The sequence below is a fragment of the Cercospora kikuchii genome (genome assembly GCF_019650295.1).
Source record: "Cercospora kikuchii DNA, contig_00004, whole genome shotgun sequence".
NCBI lineage: Eukaryota > Fungi > Ascomycota > Dothideomycetes > Mycosphaerellales > Mycosphaerellaceae > Cercospora > Cercospora kikuchii.
The window spans coordinates 3,942,724-3,961,701 of record NW_025408585.1 but is presented as its reverse complement, the minus strand read 5'-3'; the positions used below and the strand labels follow the sequence as shown (position 1 = coordinate 3,961,701).

Genomic DNA, 18,978 nt, shown 5'->3' with positions numbered 1-18,978 from the left:
GCGCATCGAGGCAAAAAACCTCTGCAAAACCGAAAGCTCGGAAGAACGTACCGCAATCACCAGCTCGGATATCGTGCTCCCATGCCCTCCGGCCAAATCTCATCGCGAACACCAGCGGTTTTATTTTCGGCCGCGAATAGCCCCGCGAGATTCAGCCTCATCCGCCATCCGCATCCGTGCCTTGCCCAAATGCAGCAAACACAAAATTCTAGACTGTCTCGCCCAAAACATTTGACAACGACCATACCATTGCGGGTCCCGGGGCGTAGTTCTCGCTCCCAATCGCCTAGAAGCGGGACACCACGCCCGCAAAGATACACTTAAAGTACGTGCACTGAACAGAACGGCCGCCCAACTCCACAGGAACTTCTTTTTAGTAGCAAGAGAGGACCCACAAATCCACAATCCACATTTCGCGCCTCAGATAAGGAAGTCCTCGCGAATAGTCGAGGAAGACGTGATTCAAATGTGGTGTGTACGTCCGACTCACAGGATCGAAGACGACAGGCAGTGGACAATTTCGCCGAGCAGCGGAACACGATCTGATGGCTTTATCTCTTGGCAGATAAGCTCGCATCAGACATCGGAAGCGATCTGACCACTTTGCAAAGTCAACAAAAACCTTCGCTACAAATGTTGACTGATATTCGAGAACGACACACAACCAACACAGCAAAAAAAAAAATGTACAAGGTCCGTCCGGCTTCTTGGCAGCCATCCTCCATCTTCCGAAATTTCAACGTCAGCACGAAAGTTTTCCGGCAACCTCCTTGCTAGGGATAGCAGTGAGGCTTAGCACCACTCGAACAAACACCGACCTTGTCTTCGTCGTTTCTCCAAGCGCCCATTTGGTATCAAACCCATCACCGCCAAGCAGGACAAGCAGCACGTGGGTGAACCGGCGCGATAGAATGCGCAATGCGCAATGTGCGCTTCCTGTTTAGTTCCGATCGAGGCAGGCAGCAAGCCTTTTCTGCTCATGATCAGGCTTGGCTGCTCAATTCGCCGCAATGTATACGGTTCTACCGTCTCACTATTGCGTGCAGGAGATTTTCCATTCCGCGATGGAAGCGCTCAAGAGCCGCAATGATGGTGGCTATCGGTAGGAACAAGACTCTTGGCTTCTAGGAGAGACTGTTGTCGACGCGTATGTGCTGTAGCATGTGAGTATGATCTCTTTTTCTCCCTCACCAGCATCATCATCTTTCATGTGTCGGTAGGCAAGTCGCATCCTCACCATCTCGTTCCGTTGTTCTTCCACTTCTACCTTCATTTCTTTCGACCACAGCACACTTGTCCATTCATCTTGATCTTCTTATTCCATCACACTCCTTACTAGCCCACCGAGGCCACAACTTCATCCAAAATGGCGCTACAACCCCAATACATCCACGCCATCGTCAGCAATTACACGCCCCAAGAAACAACAGAACTCTGCGGTCGATGCGGCTACAAAAAAGCCAACATGCGAGTCGACAAAATTTTCATGAGCGCCGTCATGGGTGGGATGTTATTATCTTTTGCTTGTGCGGCGTATTTGAATGTCAATTCTTCTCCGTGGTTTCAGGAGAATGCTCCGGGGTTGATTAAGACGATTGGGGCGCTTGTAAGAGTTTTTTTTTTTTGCCAAATTAGTCGGATTGGGGACGAGGTGCAGGATTCTGCAACTTGGAGATGGGGGAAAGGATGTTGAGGAGGTTGAGGCTGACTCTGATGGAATGTCTAGATCTTTCCATTCGGTCTCTTAATGGTCGTCGTAACAGGGACAGACCTTTGCACGGGTTCTTTCATGTATACCACGATCGCTGCGCTGCAGGGGAGGATTTCTGTTTTGAAGATGTTGCAGCATTGGTTTCTTAGTAAGTTATACTCTGCAACAGCCGGACCCAAACACGTCGAGGGGAGGAATAATTATCCTTCAACCTACACAATGCCTTTTGTCTCAAAGCAGCAATTGCAATGAGAACTTACCACTCCACTTATCTCTTTACACCGAAACACAACTCCGGTCCAATGCCCCAGAATGAACATCGCACACACAAACCTTCTCCGATACTTCTCTCCTTCACAGCATGTACTAACCTCCCCTCACAGCCTTCTGGGGCAACCTCGCCGGCTGTCTCTTCGTCGTGGCCCTCATAACCGGATATGGCGAGACTTTCAAATCCTCTGCCTACGCAGCTGAAGTAATCCGCTTCGGCACATCGAAAGCCATCACACCATCATGGCATGCGATTTTCCTGCGAGCCATCGGAGCCAATTGGCTTGTTTGCGTGGCTTGTTTCTTGAGCATGATGCCACGGGAGTACTTTAGTAAAGTCATGGCGATTTGGTGGCCGACATTTGCGTTTGTGAGTTTGGGGTTTGATCATGTTGTAAGTACAGCCCTTGCCTCTTCATTGCGTTTGGTAGTTCGTGTCGCTGTGCTGCGTACTTGTTACCATGATGGAATGATGGCACTGACTTACGGGAAACCATCCAGGTGGCAAACATGTACTTCATCCCGACAGCAATCTTCAACCACCACCCAGAGATTACAGTCACATACTACGTCTGGAAATCGCTGCTTCCAGCGCTTCTCGGAAACATCATCGGCGGTTCACTCTTTGTCGGTGTGTTCTTTTGGTACTTGGTAAGTTCACCTCAACAGGCTCCACAATCTTCACCATGTTTCAATGCAATGTTCCTGACGAGATGGGTCTCGATGCAGCATCTTACTAGTGAGGAACTCGTTCCAATTGACGGACAATACTTCCCCGGCGACAAGCCGCGAATGGGAATGGCAACATGCAAGAGCGAAGACCCACATCGTCACCGAAGAGAAGATTCCGTGGAGCGGAAGAAGACCTCTGAAGATGATTTTGCTGCCAGGACTGCAGAGAACATGGTATGAGCTGGTTCACCAGGAGTTTTGTCAGTTGGTACCCAGCGTTTGTGGGTCGTACGTAAGCAGAGTCCAGATCGTATCGATGATTTCTCCTGCAGTCCGCATACAGGCAGCGCAGAGGCAAGACGGAAGGCAAAGACAGAGAAAAAAGTCAGTGCCTGGTTCGTGAAACCTGAATCATCAACAGCATGAGCCGTTTCATCAACAACACAGACTTCTGTCTCTTCTTCCTCACCCGCGTGTGCGAACGTGCATTGGGGAATCAGCACAACCGTTTTCCCGTGTGAAGAAATGCTTCCCAACGATCTCGAAGTCATGCAAACCAGACTTTTTTTTTTCTCTTTGCGACTTTGACGATCGTGGCGCGCGTGCGTGCGTGCACTGTGCACTGTGCATGATGTCTCTCGTCGACCATCCGCGACCCGACACGTTGCACAGCCTCTTCCGGCATTTTCCTGTGACGATCTCCTGCATCGCATGGCAACTTTGAACTCAATTGCGAGCACGGCGGACCAATCTTTTCCCATGTCTTGTCCTTGAACCTTGGAACCCAAGGGAGAGGGACAGAGCAAAATTTTTGTGTTTGTGCTGTGATGGTGCGCGATTCAGATCAGAGCTTGTCACAAAAAAGGTTGATGGATTGAATCGAGCCAACGGGAATTCAAGGGACGGCTCGCAGCCAACGCGCGGAGAGAGAGATTGCGCGGGTTCTTTTTTGTGGTTCTTACTGCAACAGATGTCTGGTGTGGACGTGTTGTATCATTTCGCAAGCCTGTCTGCTTTGCCTTGTAAGCACGGCAGGCAGGCGAGGCAGGCTCTGTTGTTGTTGTCTCGCGGTCCGGTAAGCTAGACGTGCGAGATTGAGGGACAATGCGTCGTTTGTTTGTGTAGCCGTCAAGCCGTGCGTGGAGAAAAAGACTGGAGTATAGTACCACCGCGGCGGTAGCTTTCGTAATTCCGAACCCGTGTGTACTGTACCTTGCAAATGGCATGTTTCACAAGTGTTCTAAAGATGTAATCATCACCGGCGGGCGGAGAGCAGGACGAAAGACAGAAATTGGAAAGCACACACAGACGCAGATAGGAGGGAAAGTCTGGTGCGTTCTCTCCAGACTTCCACCCCTTCCAAAGCCCATCAATCAGTCGGTGCCCCAAGCTTTCCGCGGAAGGTGCAAACGCCTTTTTCTTTTCGTCTCGATGAGTCGTGTGCAACGAGAAAAAAGCCAACAACGTAATCATCAAGGTCCTTGCTTCTACATACATGTTCCCAGCCAGAACACTAACCCGCGTCCGGAGCAGTGGGTAAGAATGGACTGAGTCATTAGACCACCGACCCACAAAAATTACAGTCCTCCTCGTTCCTTGACAAATTCCCGTCCCCAAAAATTACACTGTCGTAGCACCCGAGGAAAGCATTGGGATTTCTCCCGAAAGAAGCAAGCAGGCAAGCAAAGGAGAAGAGTCCGAGACAAAACATGTGACCTTTCCTGCTTGCCAAGTGGAAGAGAAGAAGATTATCGCGATGAGCGGACTGTTTGCGGAAAAGGGTAAAAATCGTGCGTGTAGATTAGGTAGGTGGCACTGGACTATAGGTCCAAACAGATGATAGCGATCTGCGAGGAGCAGAAGCTCGCTGGCGTAAAAGGTCAAAGTTTGAGGCAAGTAGGCGCTGCTCTGCTTTCGTGCGGGGAAAGGAATGAGCTGGACCAGTGCGCTTCCAGTGATCACGACAGGCGCTTGACATGGAGTAGCTCTCTGGAGATCATTGCCTGCGGACTACTGCTGTGTCGTGTCGTGTCGTGTCGTCTCCGCGGGCGCTTCGAACGATGTCATCACTCGCAATGCTGCGCTGCAATGCACTGAGTCTGCAGACAGCTCGAACCTGCTGTGCAGGTGTTACGCGCGGCTCTTTGCTGGGATAGAGAGGGTAGCAATGGCCATGAGTAGGAACGACAGCAGAAACAAACAGAAGTCAAATGAGAGTCAGAGTCAGAGAAGTAAGCAGTAAGCAAGCAGGCATTGCCGAAAGGGTCTAGTTGTCTTTGATTGCGACCAACTACTAGCTAAGATTCGTGACCGCATTCCGCGGACATTGGTGCAGCAAACATTTTGGCCCTTTGAGAGAGCTCGCAAGCTTCTCTGTAGCGCGTCAAACGGGCGTTGCTGAAACTCCCGCTGACGGCAACAACCCCTCGATGCGACAGCGCGCATTGATGCAACTGAAAAAAAAAAAAGTCCCTAGGACCCTCTGCGTTGGTAAAAGAACACGCGGCTCTGAAACATCTCATGAGCAAGCATTGATCTTTTTCCCTGATCATCGTCCCAGCGTACCGTACAAGGTTTCTTTTCCCGCCGTACTGGGTTACATGTCAAACATCCAACAAAAACCGCAAGAGAGGACCCTCTCTCTGCAGCTGAGAACCCAGTTCTGCTTGAAACACCGTTGCTCGCGAACAAAAAAAGTTTCCAGATCATGCAATTGGCTCGCCGGCCATTTGGAGTTCCGTTTCCCATTTGAGCGCCCCGCCACGCCCAGCAAACAAAGCATTCGTCCGAAATGGTAAAGAGAAAAAACTTTCGCCCAGGTACATTCGGTATTCGTTACTGACATTGTCCATTCAAATGCTTTTAGTGGTACAACAAAGGAAGATTTTTGGGTTCGTAAAAGTGGAAGAAACGCCGGCCTTGCTTCCGTACTGTTCGTCGGGAAAGCCGCTGTGGTGGTGGAGGTAAAGTGTGGAGAGCTCGATCATGTCGTTGGCCGAAAAGAGAAAGTGTTGAGGTAGCACAGAATGCACTTGGTCCGCAGTTCGGAGGAAAATCCGAGGCAGCGAATTGTGGGTCCTGGTCTACCTGGTGCTCGATCGTCGTTTTGCGGCTTTGGCTTGATCGAAAGAGGAGAAGTAGTCGTTGAGTTGTGCCTTGGCTTCGGTGGAGTAGGTGCCGGAGGCTGTTGAGTAGGATGATGTGGATGACAGAGATGTTCGTGACGATGAGGGTGTCAACTGTCGCTCTGTGGGTTGAGAGGACTGTTGTGAGTACATGAAGTATGATGATCGGGGCCGGCTGCTTGATGATGAAGGTGCAGCGTAGTCGGAAGGCATTTGTGTCCAGTTGCGCTCTGCTTGTGATGTGGGTGAGGTTGGCGATGATGCGTTGGATCGCTCCAGGTCGGCAAGCTTGCACTTCTGAGAGCAGTAGGGTCCATCGGGTGAATCCCGGTCACAGTGGAGGCAGAAGTCTTGAAAGCAGTCCATTGTGGAGGTGGGGCTGTGGTGGTGGTGGTGTTGGTGACGACGACGATGCGCTGAGCAGTGTGTGATGATTGCAGAGAATGCAAGCGTCCAGAGAGATTGATGTGTGTGTCAGAATGGAAGACTGTCCAAGGAGCGCAGTCGGAGGAGTCTTTGAAGACGTGGATGTGTGAGTCGAACTCCGCACGGACAATGGCGCAATGACCTCGTGGTATGATCTCTGGCGATGGCGGAAGAAGGGCTTGGCAGAGCGTGATCGATTGTGCGACGAGGTTGGTGGAAGGTAATGTGTATTGGTGGAGCACTGTGGTGAAGGAGAGTGCGTAGTGTATGAGCAGATGAATACGAGCCGAATGAACTCCAGCTGGTGGAGGAGGGCAAGCGTCTGTTAAAGAAGCCTCGTGTGGGAGGCCAGCGACACTGATGGCCGAGTGGGGCTCAAGTGCCTCGTGCACCACTGGCCGCTAACCCAAGTGAACGACCTGCAGCCTGCGGCCGCAGGAGTGCCAGAAGTGCTGGGTCCCACTGTCTTTCCCCGTCCGTCTGGCCTTCAACATTGCCTGGGTCGAAGTATCGGGCTCCGTCAACTTCCACGCCCAGCAACAGGTTTCGCGCCCGCCGCGCTGGGGTGCCCCGGTCAACATCTGAGACGAGCTGGCCGCCAGCAATTGCGCGACAACAGTGCTCCACCCCGTGACAAAGCAGAGCAGCTCTCGCTGTGAGCCAACTGGTGAGCCACGGGAGGCTGCTGCTCTGCTGCTCCCACCCAACATGGTAGGCGAAGCGAGTGATTTTCTCAATAAGCGCTGGAGCCCGAGCGCCCATGGCCATAGCGGCCTACCACCGTCTCACGCTTTTGGGGCTCAGTGTGCGCGCAGGATGCGGTTGGAACCGACAAAATTGTGTTGACCCTATGCGGCGTGCATCAATGCTCGGCCATTCTGCTTTCTGTCTGGCGTGATCAGCCGCCGTCAGATGATGCACCGTGGTGGGCATTGATCAGCTCAGCAGCACGCAATTTCTCGAGCAATGATTTCCTGCTAGCAACTAGTCTCTGGAGGTGGACGACCTGGTTGCCGCTGCCTCCGCGTTTCACGTCGCTCGAAATGTCCGGCGTCTCTGTAGTCAGCAGCAGTCACGGCCAAACAGGATTCGGCACGACTGCGTTTCCGTTCGCTTGCTTGTCACGGATGGCAGCGTTTCTTCCATTCCTGTGGCATTGCCTGTGCTGCTGCATGAGGCAAAATCTCACCGCGGTCCATGCGTTGCTGCTCGAGCTGGGCAGCGGCCGGCCAGAGTGGGCTTTTGGCAAGCCTCCAAACACAATTCGTGCTGCTACGCGAGGAACGTGGCTCTCGCCCACGGCACGACGTGCGAGACATGATCTGACGTCCTCAATCCTCCGACGTCCTCAACCAAGCTCAGCTGTGCGGTCGTCGAGGCCTTGTGCTGGGCTGCCAATGCCGATAATGTCTCTCGCCACCTCAACTGCTTAGACGAGCAGAGCCACTTCCCTCGCTCCACCACGCTCGCTCGCTCGCTAGTCTCTTGTACCAACAACCCCTTATCCAGTACTGCAAGTCTGGGTGCGGAGGCCACCAGAGCGTTCATGCACCCATTCCGACTATCCTGGGGCCCACCCGCTCGTTGCTGTTACTGGACTCAAGCGCGAGCAACCCCACGCCCATTGTACCCGCTTGACTACTGCACGCAATTGATACTGATGAACAAGGGTGGCTATCAAGATTTGGCAGACTTTACCCCAGCCGACTGCAGCAATCTTGACACTAGTCTTTCTATTGGAAACACTGCGCTGGGAGAGGGGACTGCAGTGCACAATTTCTCATGCAATGCGCGTGCGAGCGGTACAAAGTGGTCCAGCCTCGCCCTTCCAGCGATCCGTGCGCTCCGCAAATGTCTCACGAAGACGCAACTCCAGCGCGAGCTACCCCACACGATCAACCGACTCTCGTCACGCTGGCGCTTGCGGTTGATGGCGATCACCCAGTTGCGAGCCTGCTGGCCATAGCAGGTCGATAGCGTGGCAATAGTCGACTGGTTTGGCAAAAGTGCGGCTCCGTGCGCTCGCAGCGAACAACGACGTAGCGGCTTCGGGATCCTCGGTATGTTTTGCACCTCTCCCACGGACAAGCGCCTCGTGCCTTGCCGGATCATCTTCGATTCCTCTCCAGACTGCATCACCTCGTCACCAATGCAGTATAGCTCGCGCCTCTTACAACGTTCCTGCACAGAGCATCCAATGACTGTCGCCCGTGATGCGTACTCCACACTGAGACGCATACGCCCGCCGCAAGCCATGCACGTGGGACCGCTCTGAACCATCGGAGACGACGACTTGGCTGACTCTGTCAATGGGGCCGTGATGCGGCTTCCCGGATTGCCTTGCCTACGCATTTCAAGGCCCGAGCAGCCTCCAAGCAGGTACAAACCTCACTGCATGGAGCCGGCAATGGCCGCTTGAGAACAGTAGGGCCATGTCGGACGCGCGGTGCAGCTTTCGAACGACCTTGTCTCAGTCCCTGCCTCGCTATCAAAGGACATGCTTGATGCCTCTCCCCGTCCGAGAGGGTCTTTATTATCGAGATAAGCGAAACGCCCGCCAGCAAACAAGACCCTGAGAGTGGGACTTATCAGCAACCACTGGCATGAAGCACTCCAACATGCAATATGCAGCCTCCGCCAGATGCGTCCAATACAGCTGTCATGTGTATCAGTCTCACAAAGAACCGAAGTTGCGGCGCTTTTATGCATACTGCGCTGTTATCTGGAATGTGATGAAACGACGGTGCTCGTGCAACTTGGGCTTGACGTGCTCCGGCTAGCAGAGGATAGGCCCGGGTGCTGACCTACCACGCTCGCGCATAATGCCAACGTGCATCCATTCTCCCAGCCTCGGTGGCTAGTGCGAACGAAAACACAGCCGCACACGAATGACAACGAAGGCCGCAATTCACACCGACCAAGCTGACGACGCTGATTCACCTTTACGATGCTTTCTGTGCCTGGCTGCACTTCGGCCTTCGGACGTCGGTACTTGATTGTCAAACCTTCCACCACACCACACGCGTCGTTATAGCTGCTGTCTATTGGGCATTTTTACAGTAGTGGTTGCACGTTTCGCATTCTACTGGACGACCCTTCTCACTTTGCGGCTTGTGATTAGCACAGCTCAAAAACAACCAGGCTGACCGCCAACACACTCGTTGTCAGAATTGTTGTCTTCTCGTTTGGTTGCCCCCACGAGGTCATCTGAAGAACTGTTATACTTCCAGGAATGTAGATATGACCATCCATGATCGACAAATAGAGGTCATATGCGTGGACGTCATGCTGACTGTGAGGGTTATTGAAGTTGACTTTAAACCTTCAGCCTCACCGCCTAGTTGTCAAAGTCTTCAGAGTGCGCCACGATGGTGAAGAGTGCATAGCGATCGATGAGCGATGACATATAGCAAGGAAGACCCGAGGTAGACTACCTGAACCTGGATGAAGATGCGATATGTCGGGATCGAATTAACAATCTAGGAAATTGTCATGGCAAATCACAACTCGACTACAACCTTCTTTCCGCTGACGCCTTTCTTGTAGACTTCCAGGGCCTTCTCGATGCTTTCCAGACCCTTACCCACCACCAGTGGCTCCGGTCTGATCTTCAGCTCTCCGCTCTCCAGCGCCTGAGGAATATACTCCTCCCAGAGCGGGAAACTAAACTCTCCCAATCCGAAGATGAATTTGCCCTTCACATTCTCCGGCAAGCTCTCAGGCAGCTGATGCGTAGAAATGAAAGCTCCTCCTCCCAATTTCTCCAAAATCGCCAAATCATGCTTATACGTTGCTTCGACTGCAATCGCATCAAATACCCCGATGAACTTTTCCTTCGTCGCTGCAATAGCTTTAACGACTTTCTCCACCATTTCATCACCCTCTTTCTGATCAAACACTTCCTTTGCTCCAACCTCTTTCACCAATGCATGATTTTTCTCACTTGCGATAGCGACGACTCGCACTCCACTCGCCGTCGCAAGCTGAGTTACTGACAGACCAACAGCCGATGAGCCTCCATAGACAACCAGAACACCTTCTCCTTCGCGCTTCTTGCCGACTTCAGGTAAAGGTAATTGCAAAGTCTGGTATAAGCCCGCAGCAGCAGTATTCAAAACCAAAGGCAACACAACACCTTCCGCGAAAGAGACATTTTCAGGCAATTTCGCTGTATTCTTCGCTTTCACGCGGACATATTTCTGCCATGCGGCGTCTTCGTTTTGGCCTGTGAGCATGGACCAGGCGTGGGCTGTTACGCGGTCTCCTTGACTGAAGGTCGAGCTGGAAGTATTGTTGGTGCCGATGGAGTGGACTATGCCAGAGACGTCCTGGCCGAGGACTCGAGGGTAGGATTTTATGAAGAAGCCTGTTGCACTTTGGGCGACGTCGATGGGGTTGATGGAGAGGGCTTTGGTTTCGATTATGAGTTCGTCGGGGCCCGGTTGGGGGATTGGGGAGGAGGCGAGGCGGAGGGGGGTGCCTGGGGCGTCGAGGTAGAGGGATTGGTTTGAGGACATTTTGTCGTAGATGAGATGGTCGTGTCTGGGTATGGGTTGTGGTTCCGTTCGTCTGGTGTGGTATTGGTGTGGAACTGGGTGTTGTCCGACGGGAATGAAACTGCTTGCTGCTTGTCGCTCTCTGACTGCTGGTGATGATGCTGAATCAAATCAATCCGATCGAGCCCTTCTGCAGCTTTTATATATCCAACTCGCATGCGATACTTCATCCTTCCGCATCCTTTTCAATCTAGCCTAGCAAATCTTCTTGGTAATCCATTACGCCTCACAGTCTTTCCATCCTTCGAGCTGCAGTGCAACATTAAGCACCGGCCGGATATACGAAGCCACAATCGCACGAGCAAGTAAAGTCAAAAACCCTACCTAACTACGGAATCAGTAGCGTTCCATCGCGTAGCATAAATCCTTCGGCACCAAAGTTGCGAGCTAGCTGGCTTCCAGCGCAAGCAGAAGGCAGCTTCAACACAACGCAGGCGGACGTGCGAGCCACGCAATGAGAAGCACTTCACAGCTCTGCAGGACACTCCTCTGGCATCCAGCCTGTTTGTCAATGTCTACTCAGCGGCCTGTACTGTACCAGTAGAACATCCACGTGTGGCACGAAGAGCTTCCCGCACCTCGCATCGCAGGATCACAGCCGGAGATTTCAGATCTTCTCTGCACAATAGATGCGGACTTCTGCATGACCATGATATGCTAAGCAAGAGCGGGAAGCTTGCGAAGGTCTCGCATACCAAAGAGAGGGAGGAGGTGGTGGATGGGAAAGGCTTGGCCGGACATAAGCCTTTTTTGATTGATGTCAAGTCCAGTCTTCGATAACCGTACCAACCAACGCTCAGGCGGAACACGTGCTGGCTGCCAGTGCGGGACCATGAGATACGGTGAGTAGATACTGCGGCTCCGTAAGTCCAGCGTCGTGCGAAGCACACAAGTCGTAGACATGCATGCTCTAAAGTTCGTCATCTGCTCTCGGCTCCGAGATCTCCGAGAAGCAACATCATCTCCGAAATCAAGACGAAAGATAGAGACGGCAGCTTCACTGTGTCTCGTGCCAGTGGGAGAAACAAACAACACATTCATTGCACATGCACCACCTCATCCAACAGTGAAGTCTGCGCGTTCCCCGCTACGTGGGAACACAAAGCGGAGCCATCTAGCATGCACTGCTGCCTAAGGACGAGGATGCACAGATGGCTGCAAGGCGAGGCACAGCGACGCGCCACATCATAAGCTGCGCGACACGCCCGTCGGGATGATGTGTTCCTTCTCATTCACAGGCGCGCACGTTCAATCGTGCGCTGCTGACCACTGTTCAGAAGCAAAATGATCACTCTTGATTGGGATACGCCTCCGGTCGGCATCGCATACGAGGAATACACTGGAAAGGCTGGCGCATACGCAGACCGGACATCTTCCTCTGACAACTGGATTCGCGGACTTTCGAATTGGAAGTCTGTTTTGCTCGAGACTGCCGATGCGAATTCCAAGTTTCTATCGACTTTGTCTACTACTCAGCGTCGATCTCTGAGGCTCCTTGTGGAGTGGTGGGTTGCGGCTTATGAGTACGATGAACTGGCTTCCGACTACAGAGACCATATTCTCAAAGACTACAATGCGCCTGAACTTGACAGCAGAGATCACAGCAAGAACCCGGAGTACCGCTTGGTGGATCTCGACGATGTGGATGATTACTGCGCTAACCTTTTTAACTTGTGGCGGCTCGAATTTCTTGTCTACGAAGGGCACGTCACCTACAATGGCGTGCAGGCCAGGCGTGCACTTGCTAGTAAAGTGGCTGCTTGCCAGCGTGTCGCGTTCGGCGCCTTGGGCCCTGTCTCTTGCGATGCCAGCAAAGGTACCGAGAGCACGATGCTTCACAATTTAGAAGCCTTTGACAAGTACCTCCCTGTGGGTGGCGTGCTCGAAGCATGTCCATGGCTTCCTCAAGATCAGCGTGTTGGGCTTCCGTACTACCTGTGGGATGTGGCTAACAAGAGAACCGTGCGAACCCAAGATCTCAGTGGCCAGCCAGTCTACTCTGTGATAAGTCACACATGGGGACGATGGCGACTCAAGGACGAGCCAAATCTGGATATACCTGGAGTTCCATGGAGTGTACCGCAGAACTCGAGATTTGCTGTGGAGGACCTACCGAATGTGCTGGTGGAAAAATCTGCTCAATTCCTCCCTGCAACGTACATCTGGTTTGATCTATTTTGCATACCACAAGATCGATCAGCTCTAGCCAAAGACCAGATAGCTAAGCAGGCAGCAATCTTCGGTGGCGCATATCGCGCAATAGCTTGGTTGAATTATGTCGATGATTGGAACGGACTCGTACTTGCGCTGCATTACATGGTCTCTTACTGGCTGGACCATGAAGCAGACTCAAGAGAACGCCTAGGCCGCCGAATTTTGCGGCCGCGACTGCGGAAGCAGCATGAATTCAATGCCCAGCTCTGGTCGGCCTTCTCCTATAACGAAGATTGTAGCTTCCGTGAAGCTGATGGGCAACACGGCTGGTTTACTTCGCTATGGACGCTTCAAGAGCTCTATCTCCGACCAGATATGCTTCTTGCCGATCGCGACTGGAACATTTGTCACTATCCGAGTGGAGGACGCAGCACGCCACTCACTATTGATACTCTGGTGGCGGTGTTCTGGGGTGGCAAACCTTATATCATCGAGGAAGCCTGCACGCAAGGCGTCCAAGGTCTTTGTGCTCTTATGGCACTTACAGGAATGGAACAGCTCCTAGAGCCTCACCCGCTAAGCCCCCTGCTTCTTGGGAGTGGGCGTCAGTGCACAGGCAGGAGAGCCGAAGCTATTATGTCTGTTGTGGGTGCCAGAAATTGGTATCAGAACGACGAAGTCGCAAACGAGAATCTTATCTTTGGCCATTATCCCATCGAATTCCTTCGAGAAGTGCACAGTTATCTGGGCGCAACTTTCTTCGGAGCTCAGGCCCTGGTAAGCTCGATCAGTGAAGTCGTTGGCCGCCGCCAAGAGGTTGAGGGGGGTTGGGTGCCTTTCAATGCGGGTAGCATGCTCCCTTTTGACCCCTGGCGTCCCGGCAACAGAATGACCATTCACTTGGAAGCCCTTGGAGGTTCTGATCATCCATCAACAGCGACTTGGTCCATAGGCGACGCTGGGGAAGTGTACATGACAGAAGTAGCGGTAGTCGCATCCACAGATGACGAATTCGGCGAAGATAACGATCACGATCTTGTCGCGCTTATTAACTTGCCTTCACAAAGCACTGGTGTGTCGGTGCCTACGAAGGGCAATTTGCATGAAGTGCTACACACATTTGCCCCAAGTTTTATGAAGCATGCGGTATGCTGTCGTGAAAGAGATGGATACTATGAAGGCGTCATCTTGTTTAACATCGACGATGTCCTCTACACAAAAGTCGGCGAGTTCACTGTTTCCCGAAAAGACAACACGAAGAGAATCGAACTCCAGACGTGGGATATTGGACAATGGGAGGTGATCTGATCTGACGCTGATTCAAAAGTGACAGCCAAGGCAATAGCACTACTTTCTGAATCGTCCAGATGTCCCAGCACAGGTGTCGACGCCGGCAGACAGTCTTTCAAAATGGACTCTAGCCTCTGCCAGTCTGTTATGCAGAGTAGTGTCCAGCTTTGCTTTGACTCTTCGACATGTCCTTTCATCCCTCCACAGGTATGTTCCCTGTGGTTCGCACGTCAGACTCTTCGCGATTGACTCTTCAGCTGATGACCACAGACTAATTGTCATGTACCTCGATACATACATCGCCAACACGAGGAACATTTGATACGAAATCCAGACATACTGCACCTCTTCTGACATGACCGTCACTGATAGCACAACCCCGATTGGAAAGAGACAGGCTGTCGCCACGATAGCAATGAGCTGCACAATCTCACGGAATCGATTTCGTATAGGGTGGCCCATGTGGCGCACAAACTGGAGCAGTAGACCGGGCGGGCCTGACAAGAGCAAGAAAGAGCCACGCTCCAGTGCCATCTGGACGATCAAATTCTCAGGCTGTTCCTTGAGACCAGTGTTGCTCAAGACAAGGGCCTCACGGTCCAGCGCTGCCGCCGCTGAGCACAGCTTGATCAACAGTGGGAGCACGAAAAGAACAGCCCACCTGGGAGAGCCGAGTGCTGCGACGATGATCATGAATACTATTCCGAGAAGTTCTGACACCACGATGCCGGCCCAAATTCTAGGTGATAGCCGCGAAGCATCGCTTTCCGTATCGAGAAGTGCCGGACTCGTCTTCTCACACGCTTCAACAGTGAGGGAGATGTGGTGAACACTGACTTGGGCCCTTTCTTTTCCCGGATTCGGTACAATGCCCTTCTCCACTCCCGCCATCGATCCGCCTCGCAGGCATCCTCCCTGGGCAGGCAAAAGCAGAACGACCCGCTCCCAAATGCAGTTCCGCGCCGGACTCATCTGATCCGACGTAGCCTGTTTCTTACGCGCCATCGTGTACGTACTGGTAGACTGTGGGTAGAACGCGGTACCCAGCATCTGTCCCAAGCCGGCCCCTCTGAATAGGCCGGACAGAAAGGCGTTGTCGAGCACCTGCAAGGCGGCTTTATAGGTCGGGCCACCTGTCGAGCCGAGAAGAGCCAGTTTCAGAATGTTCTTCCATGATATAGGGCCAGCGTGGACGCGCTGTGGCCACAGTAAGCGTTCGAAGATCGCAGGAGAGGCGCCTTCTGCGCCAATGTAGCCGAGTACTGCGCCGATTGCGCCGATTGCGCCGACGGCTTGGGATTGATTGTTGTTCATTGACTGCGTGTTAAACGAAGCGTACACTAGGACAACGATTCAGATACGTATTCAATCTGCTAAAGACAAGCTTTCCTTCATGAGAAGAGAAATTTTGGGCAAGCAGAATCAGCCAGAGAACACTGACAGATATCTTGATGAGAGAAAACTTGGGCTGTGAAGGAGAGTGACCGCAGCTGCTCTCTACTCCACTGAAGACACCTGTGCCTTAACGTGACCTGCAACAAGTGCTTGAGACTTGACAGCGCGGAGCTCGATCACGCAGGCATGCCTGGCGTCCAATACTTTGAGAAAGGAGGGCTTTCGTGTTATCGAGTTCGTGACGCTGTAGATGCACTGCTGCCCAAGGTAACCATGTGTAGTGTGAGGCCGGCTTCGAGTGGTGGTGGCGTAGCCACTCAGCCTCGCTCGAGCTTCTCTATTCGCGCCACGAGTGGTGTGAGTGGGTTTTCCGCAACTTTGGGAAGAATGACATTGCTCTGCAGGTATTCAAAATTCATTTCATATCGCGATGCATAATTCAGGAAAAAAGAAAGACAGCGCCTCTCAGAGCGCCGACGCTATACGTACACAGAGTGACTGATACAATTCGTTTTCATCTCATGACAAGAAAATGCAGTAAAGCAAGCAATGAAAAAATTGAGCAGGACCAGACCAAGCCGACAGCATCAATGATGAACAAACGAGAAATTCTTCCTTCGTGCCCGTTGCCGAGTAGAGGCGTCCAATAACTTCGTTCGAATGTCCGCGTATCCAGTGGCATAGAAGGAGTCCAATGCCTTCGTCCAAGCATTCGGTCGATCCAGACAAAGATGCAAACAAGCAGCAAATTCTTCGACTTCGTTTCACATCAATCCAAGGAGCGTTCCATAATTCCCAATATAGCGCCTTAGGCCATCTCGATGCTCTCCACGATGCCGCTCATCGCATCCTCAGGCTTCAGTCCAGTGGTGGTCGCCTCTTTGGCAGGAGCTGCTTTGGCCCCTCCACCTCCCATCTTCTTGGCTTTCTGCTTCTCCGCCCATTCTCGACTCAAGGCACGGCTTCTTTCTGCAGCCTCGGCCCTGGCTTTCTTCGCAGCCTCTTCCTTCTCGCGCTTCGCCGCTTCAGCCGAGTTTTTGGCTTGTGCTGTGCGTTGAAAAACTTCCTTGCCTTTTCCAGCTTGAAAAGCAGGAGGGCGTGCCGCGGAACTCGATGCAGAAGATGTTGCAGCAGCAGGAGGGTTTGGCTTCAAAGCCAGTGAAGTGCGCGGCCGGTTGTTACTCAAAGCCATGGAAGTACTTGGACGAGGCCTACTTCTGATGACTGATGAGCCCATAGCGGTGGAAGGGCGCCCAGTAGTCTTAGTTGCACCGCTGGTGGAAGGCCTGGACCCGCTGGTCTTGAGCGAGGAAGCAGGTCGTGCACTGAATGTAGGTCTCGCAAAGCTCGTCGAAGGCCTTCCACTCGTCGTTGGCCGACTGCTAGCAACACTCATCGGCCGAGCAGTAGAAGGACCAGTCGATGTCACGAGAGTATTGCCACTGCCATTCATCAACGATTCTCGAGCTTTGCTGGTACTGGTCTGACGAATAGCAGGTGCTTTGGTCATCGAAGGGGCTGGACGAGCTTTGAAAGCCTTCTTCTTCGACTCTTCAGCTTCTTTTTGCATTCGTGCTTCCTTTGCTGCCTTGAGCTTGGCAGCTACAGCTTCACCAGGTAGCTGGAAAGTGCTCTGTGTAGGCGCTTTGGTTGATTTTGCTGGTGGTGGCGGTGGCTTGAACTGCATCGACATTGGCCTAGGCTTACTGTGCGGGATGACAACTTCCTTCTTCTCTGGTATTGACAATGAATCATCTGCAGCGGTTCCGTTTGACTTCATACTGGACGTTGATGTTATGCGCTTCCCAGTGGTTTGAGACAAGGACTGCCTGGGCCGCCCCATCGCCGGTGCCTTGGAAGGCGCATCTGGAAGACCATGTGCGAGCGAGATTCTAGCTTGACTTGCCTTGGTTGTCCGGACGAGTGGCGCAGCTTTGCGGGACTTGGGCTTTTGCGGCGAATCCTGCACATCCGGGACTTGCGCAGTGATGTGTTCAACGGCATCATTCTCGAAGTCCAATGCTTCTATCGCGTCGTCGGGCATTTTTGGAGATGGAGGACTACTGCTTGATCGGGACGCATTGAGCGCTGCGATTTCGAGTTGGTCGTAAGTCGGCTTTGGAGCAGGGATCCTGGGTGATTTTGACTTTGATCTCGGAGGTGTGGAAGCGTCAACAACGGCTTTTTCGAGTTGATCGTATCTCCCGTTTGGATCCACGTTTTCGACGTTCGAGATATCCATTGACGATTGACGGCCAGTCTCAGCTTGTGGAGTGGAAGGACGCTGTGCAACTTTCGCTTGCTTCATCTGTAAAAGGTTGGGCATAGCGTCTGAGACAGGAGCTTCGGTCGATGACACTTGCGAGTTCTCGTCTTCTCTCGTCGTTTGCAGTGCTCGTCGCTGTTGATTCCCGTCTTGGTTGGTTCCCTGGCCAGTGCTTTGTGTCACCTCTGTCGCCTCTGACCCCAGGTTCGGCGCATCAAGCTGCAGAGCCGAGGGCGAGCCACGGAACTGGCTTGATGCAAGTTTGACAGCATCAGATGGAGGTGTCGTCGCTCTATTATCGTGTACTGGCAGATGCGAAGCCTCAACTGTACTCCTGCATTAGCGTCATGTGATCGCAAGGAGTCCCGAAATAGCAGGAGGCACCAAGTCAGCACTCACATTCGGGCACATTGGCAACGAGATCGTCTGCAGCAGCTTTGCTCGCTGGCGACTGCGCTACTTCGTGTGCATCTGGCATGACTTCTGGTAGTCCAGTGTCTAGAGCGCTAGTGGGGCTAGCGTTGAGCGTGTCGTTGTCTGTGCCCTTCGACGCGCGCTTGTCACCCGTCTCCTTTGGTTCTGTTGTATATTCTCTCTCTACTGCTGCTTCTTCATCAATGTTGCTGCTGACACTGTTTGGCGACAATTCGCGAAGCGCGCTTCGATTTCCAGTTTGCGACAACGCGGCGACCAAGTCGTCCTTCTGGGCGTTCAGTTCGAGTAAAGCGTCTTCGTCAATGTGCAACTGCTCGGCGACGGCGGCGGCCTTCGCGCGCGTCATGCGACTCATTGGGATATATCTGTGAGAGGTGCAAATGCTTGCATGCGGATGTGGTGGAAGTGGACGATGTGGGAGACGCGTTATTTACCGATACGAGTCTAGACAAAAACAATGCAGGGATGCCACGCGACAGCTTGTGAAACGTCCCCACTTCAAAACAACGGTTGCTCTCCACGCACGACTCACGAGGAACCGTGATCGAGACAGGAAAGACAACAGCGATGACTTGAATGCTATTCGAGACATGGAGGGTATCGTGACATTATCGCATATCTGATGAGACCAAAGGCAGTCAGCGCCAGCTCGCGCGCGCGAGCATCTAGTTGTGAACC

At 52.7% G+C, this 18,978-nt stretch overlaps 6 protein-coding genes across 6 annotated transcripts; 2 read left to right on the top strand and 4 right to left on the bottom strand.

Moving 5' to 3' along the window:
* Window positions 1-1,366: 1,366 nt before the first annotated feature.
* Window positions 1,367-2,893, top strand: CKM354_000776100 (uncharacterized protein; the record flags this gene model as incomplete). The annotated part of the gene is made up of 5 exons (XM_044803118.1): window positions 1,367-1,606; window positions 1,727-1,859; window positions 2,095-2,375; window positions 2,483-2,632; window positions 2,711-2,893. The coding sequence occupies 5 exons, from the start codon at window positions 1,367-1,369 to the stop codon at window positions 2,891-2,893; spliced, it is 987 nt and encodes a 328-aa protein (XP_044659053.1).
* A 2,843-nt stretch (window positions 2,894-5,736) lies between these two features.
* Window positions 5,737-6,144, bottom strand: CKM354_000776000 (uncharacterized protein; the record flags this gene model as incomplete). Its single annotated transcript, XM_044803117.1, has 1 exon — window positions 5,737-6,144. One exon carries the CDS (start codon window positions 6,142-6,144, stop codon window positions 5,737-5,739), a length of 408 nt encoding a protein of 135 aa, XP_044659052.1.
* A 3,560-nt stretch (window positions 6,145-9,704) lies between these two features.
* CKM354_000775900 (uncharacterized protein) lies at window positions 9,705-10,721 on the bottom strand (the record flags this gene model as incomplete). Its single annotated transcript, XM_044803116.1, has 1 exon — window positions 9,705-10,721. The coding sequence occupies one exon, from the start codon at window positions 10,719-10,721 to the stop codon at window positions 9,705-9,707; it is 1,017 nt and encodes a 338-aa protein (XP_044659051.1).
* A 1,323-nt stretch (window positions 10,722-12,044) lies between these two features.
* Window positions 12,045-14,222, top strand: CKM354_000775800 (uncharacterized protein; the record flags this gene model as incomplete). The annotated part of the gene is made up of 1 exon (XM_044803115.1): window positions 12,045-14,222. The coding sequence occupies one exon, from the start codon at window positions 12,045-12,047 to the stop codon at window positions 14,220-14,222; it is 2,178 nt and encodes a 725-aa protein (XP_044659050.1).
* A 39-nt stretch (window positions 14,223-14,261) lies between these two features.
* Window positions 14,262-15,518, bottom strand: CKM354_000775700 (uncharacterized protein; the record flags this gene model as incomplete). The annotated part of the gene is made up of 1 exon (XM_044803114.1): window positions 14,262-15,518. One exon carries the CDS (start codon window positions 15,516-15,518, stop codon window positions 14,262-14,264), a length of 1,257 nt encoding a protein of 418 aa, XP_044659049.1.
* Window positions 15,519-16,407: 889 nt separating this feature from the next.
* CKM354_000775600 (uncharacterized protein) lies at window positions 16,408-18,655 on the bottom strand (the record flags this gene model as incomplete). Its single annotated transcript, XM_044803113.1, has 2 exons — window positions 16,408-18,191; window positions 18,265-18,655. The coding sequence occupies 2 exons, from the start codon at window positions 18,653-18,655 to the stop codon at window positions 16,408-16,410; spliced, it is 2,175 nt and encodes a 724-aa protein (XP_044659048.1).
* Between the last annotated feature and the right edge of the window lie 323 nt (window positions 18,656-18,978).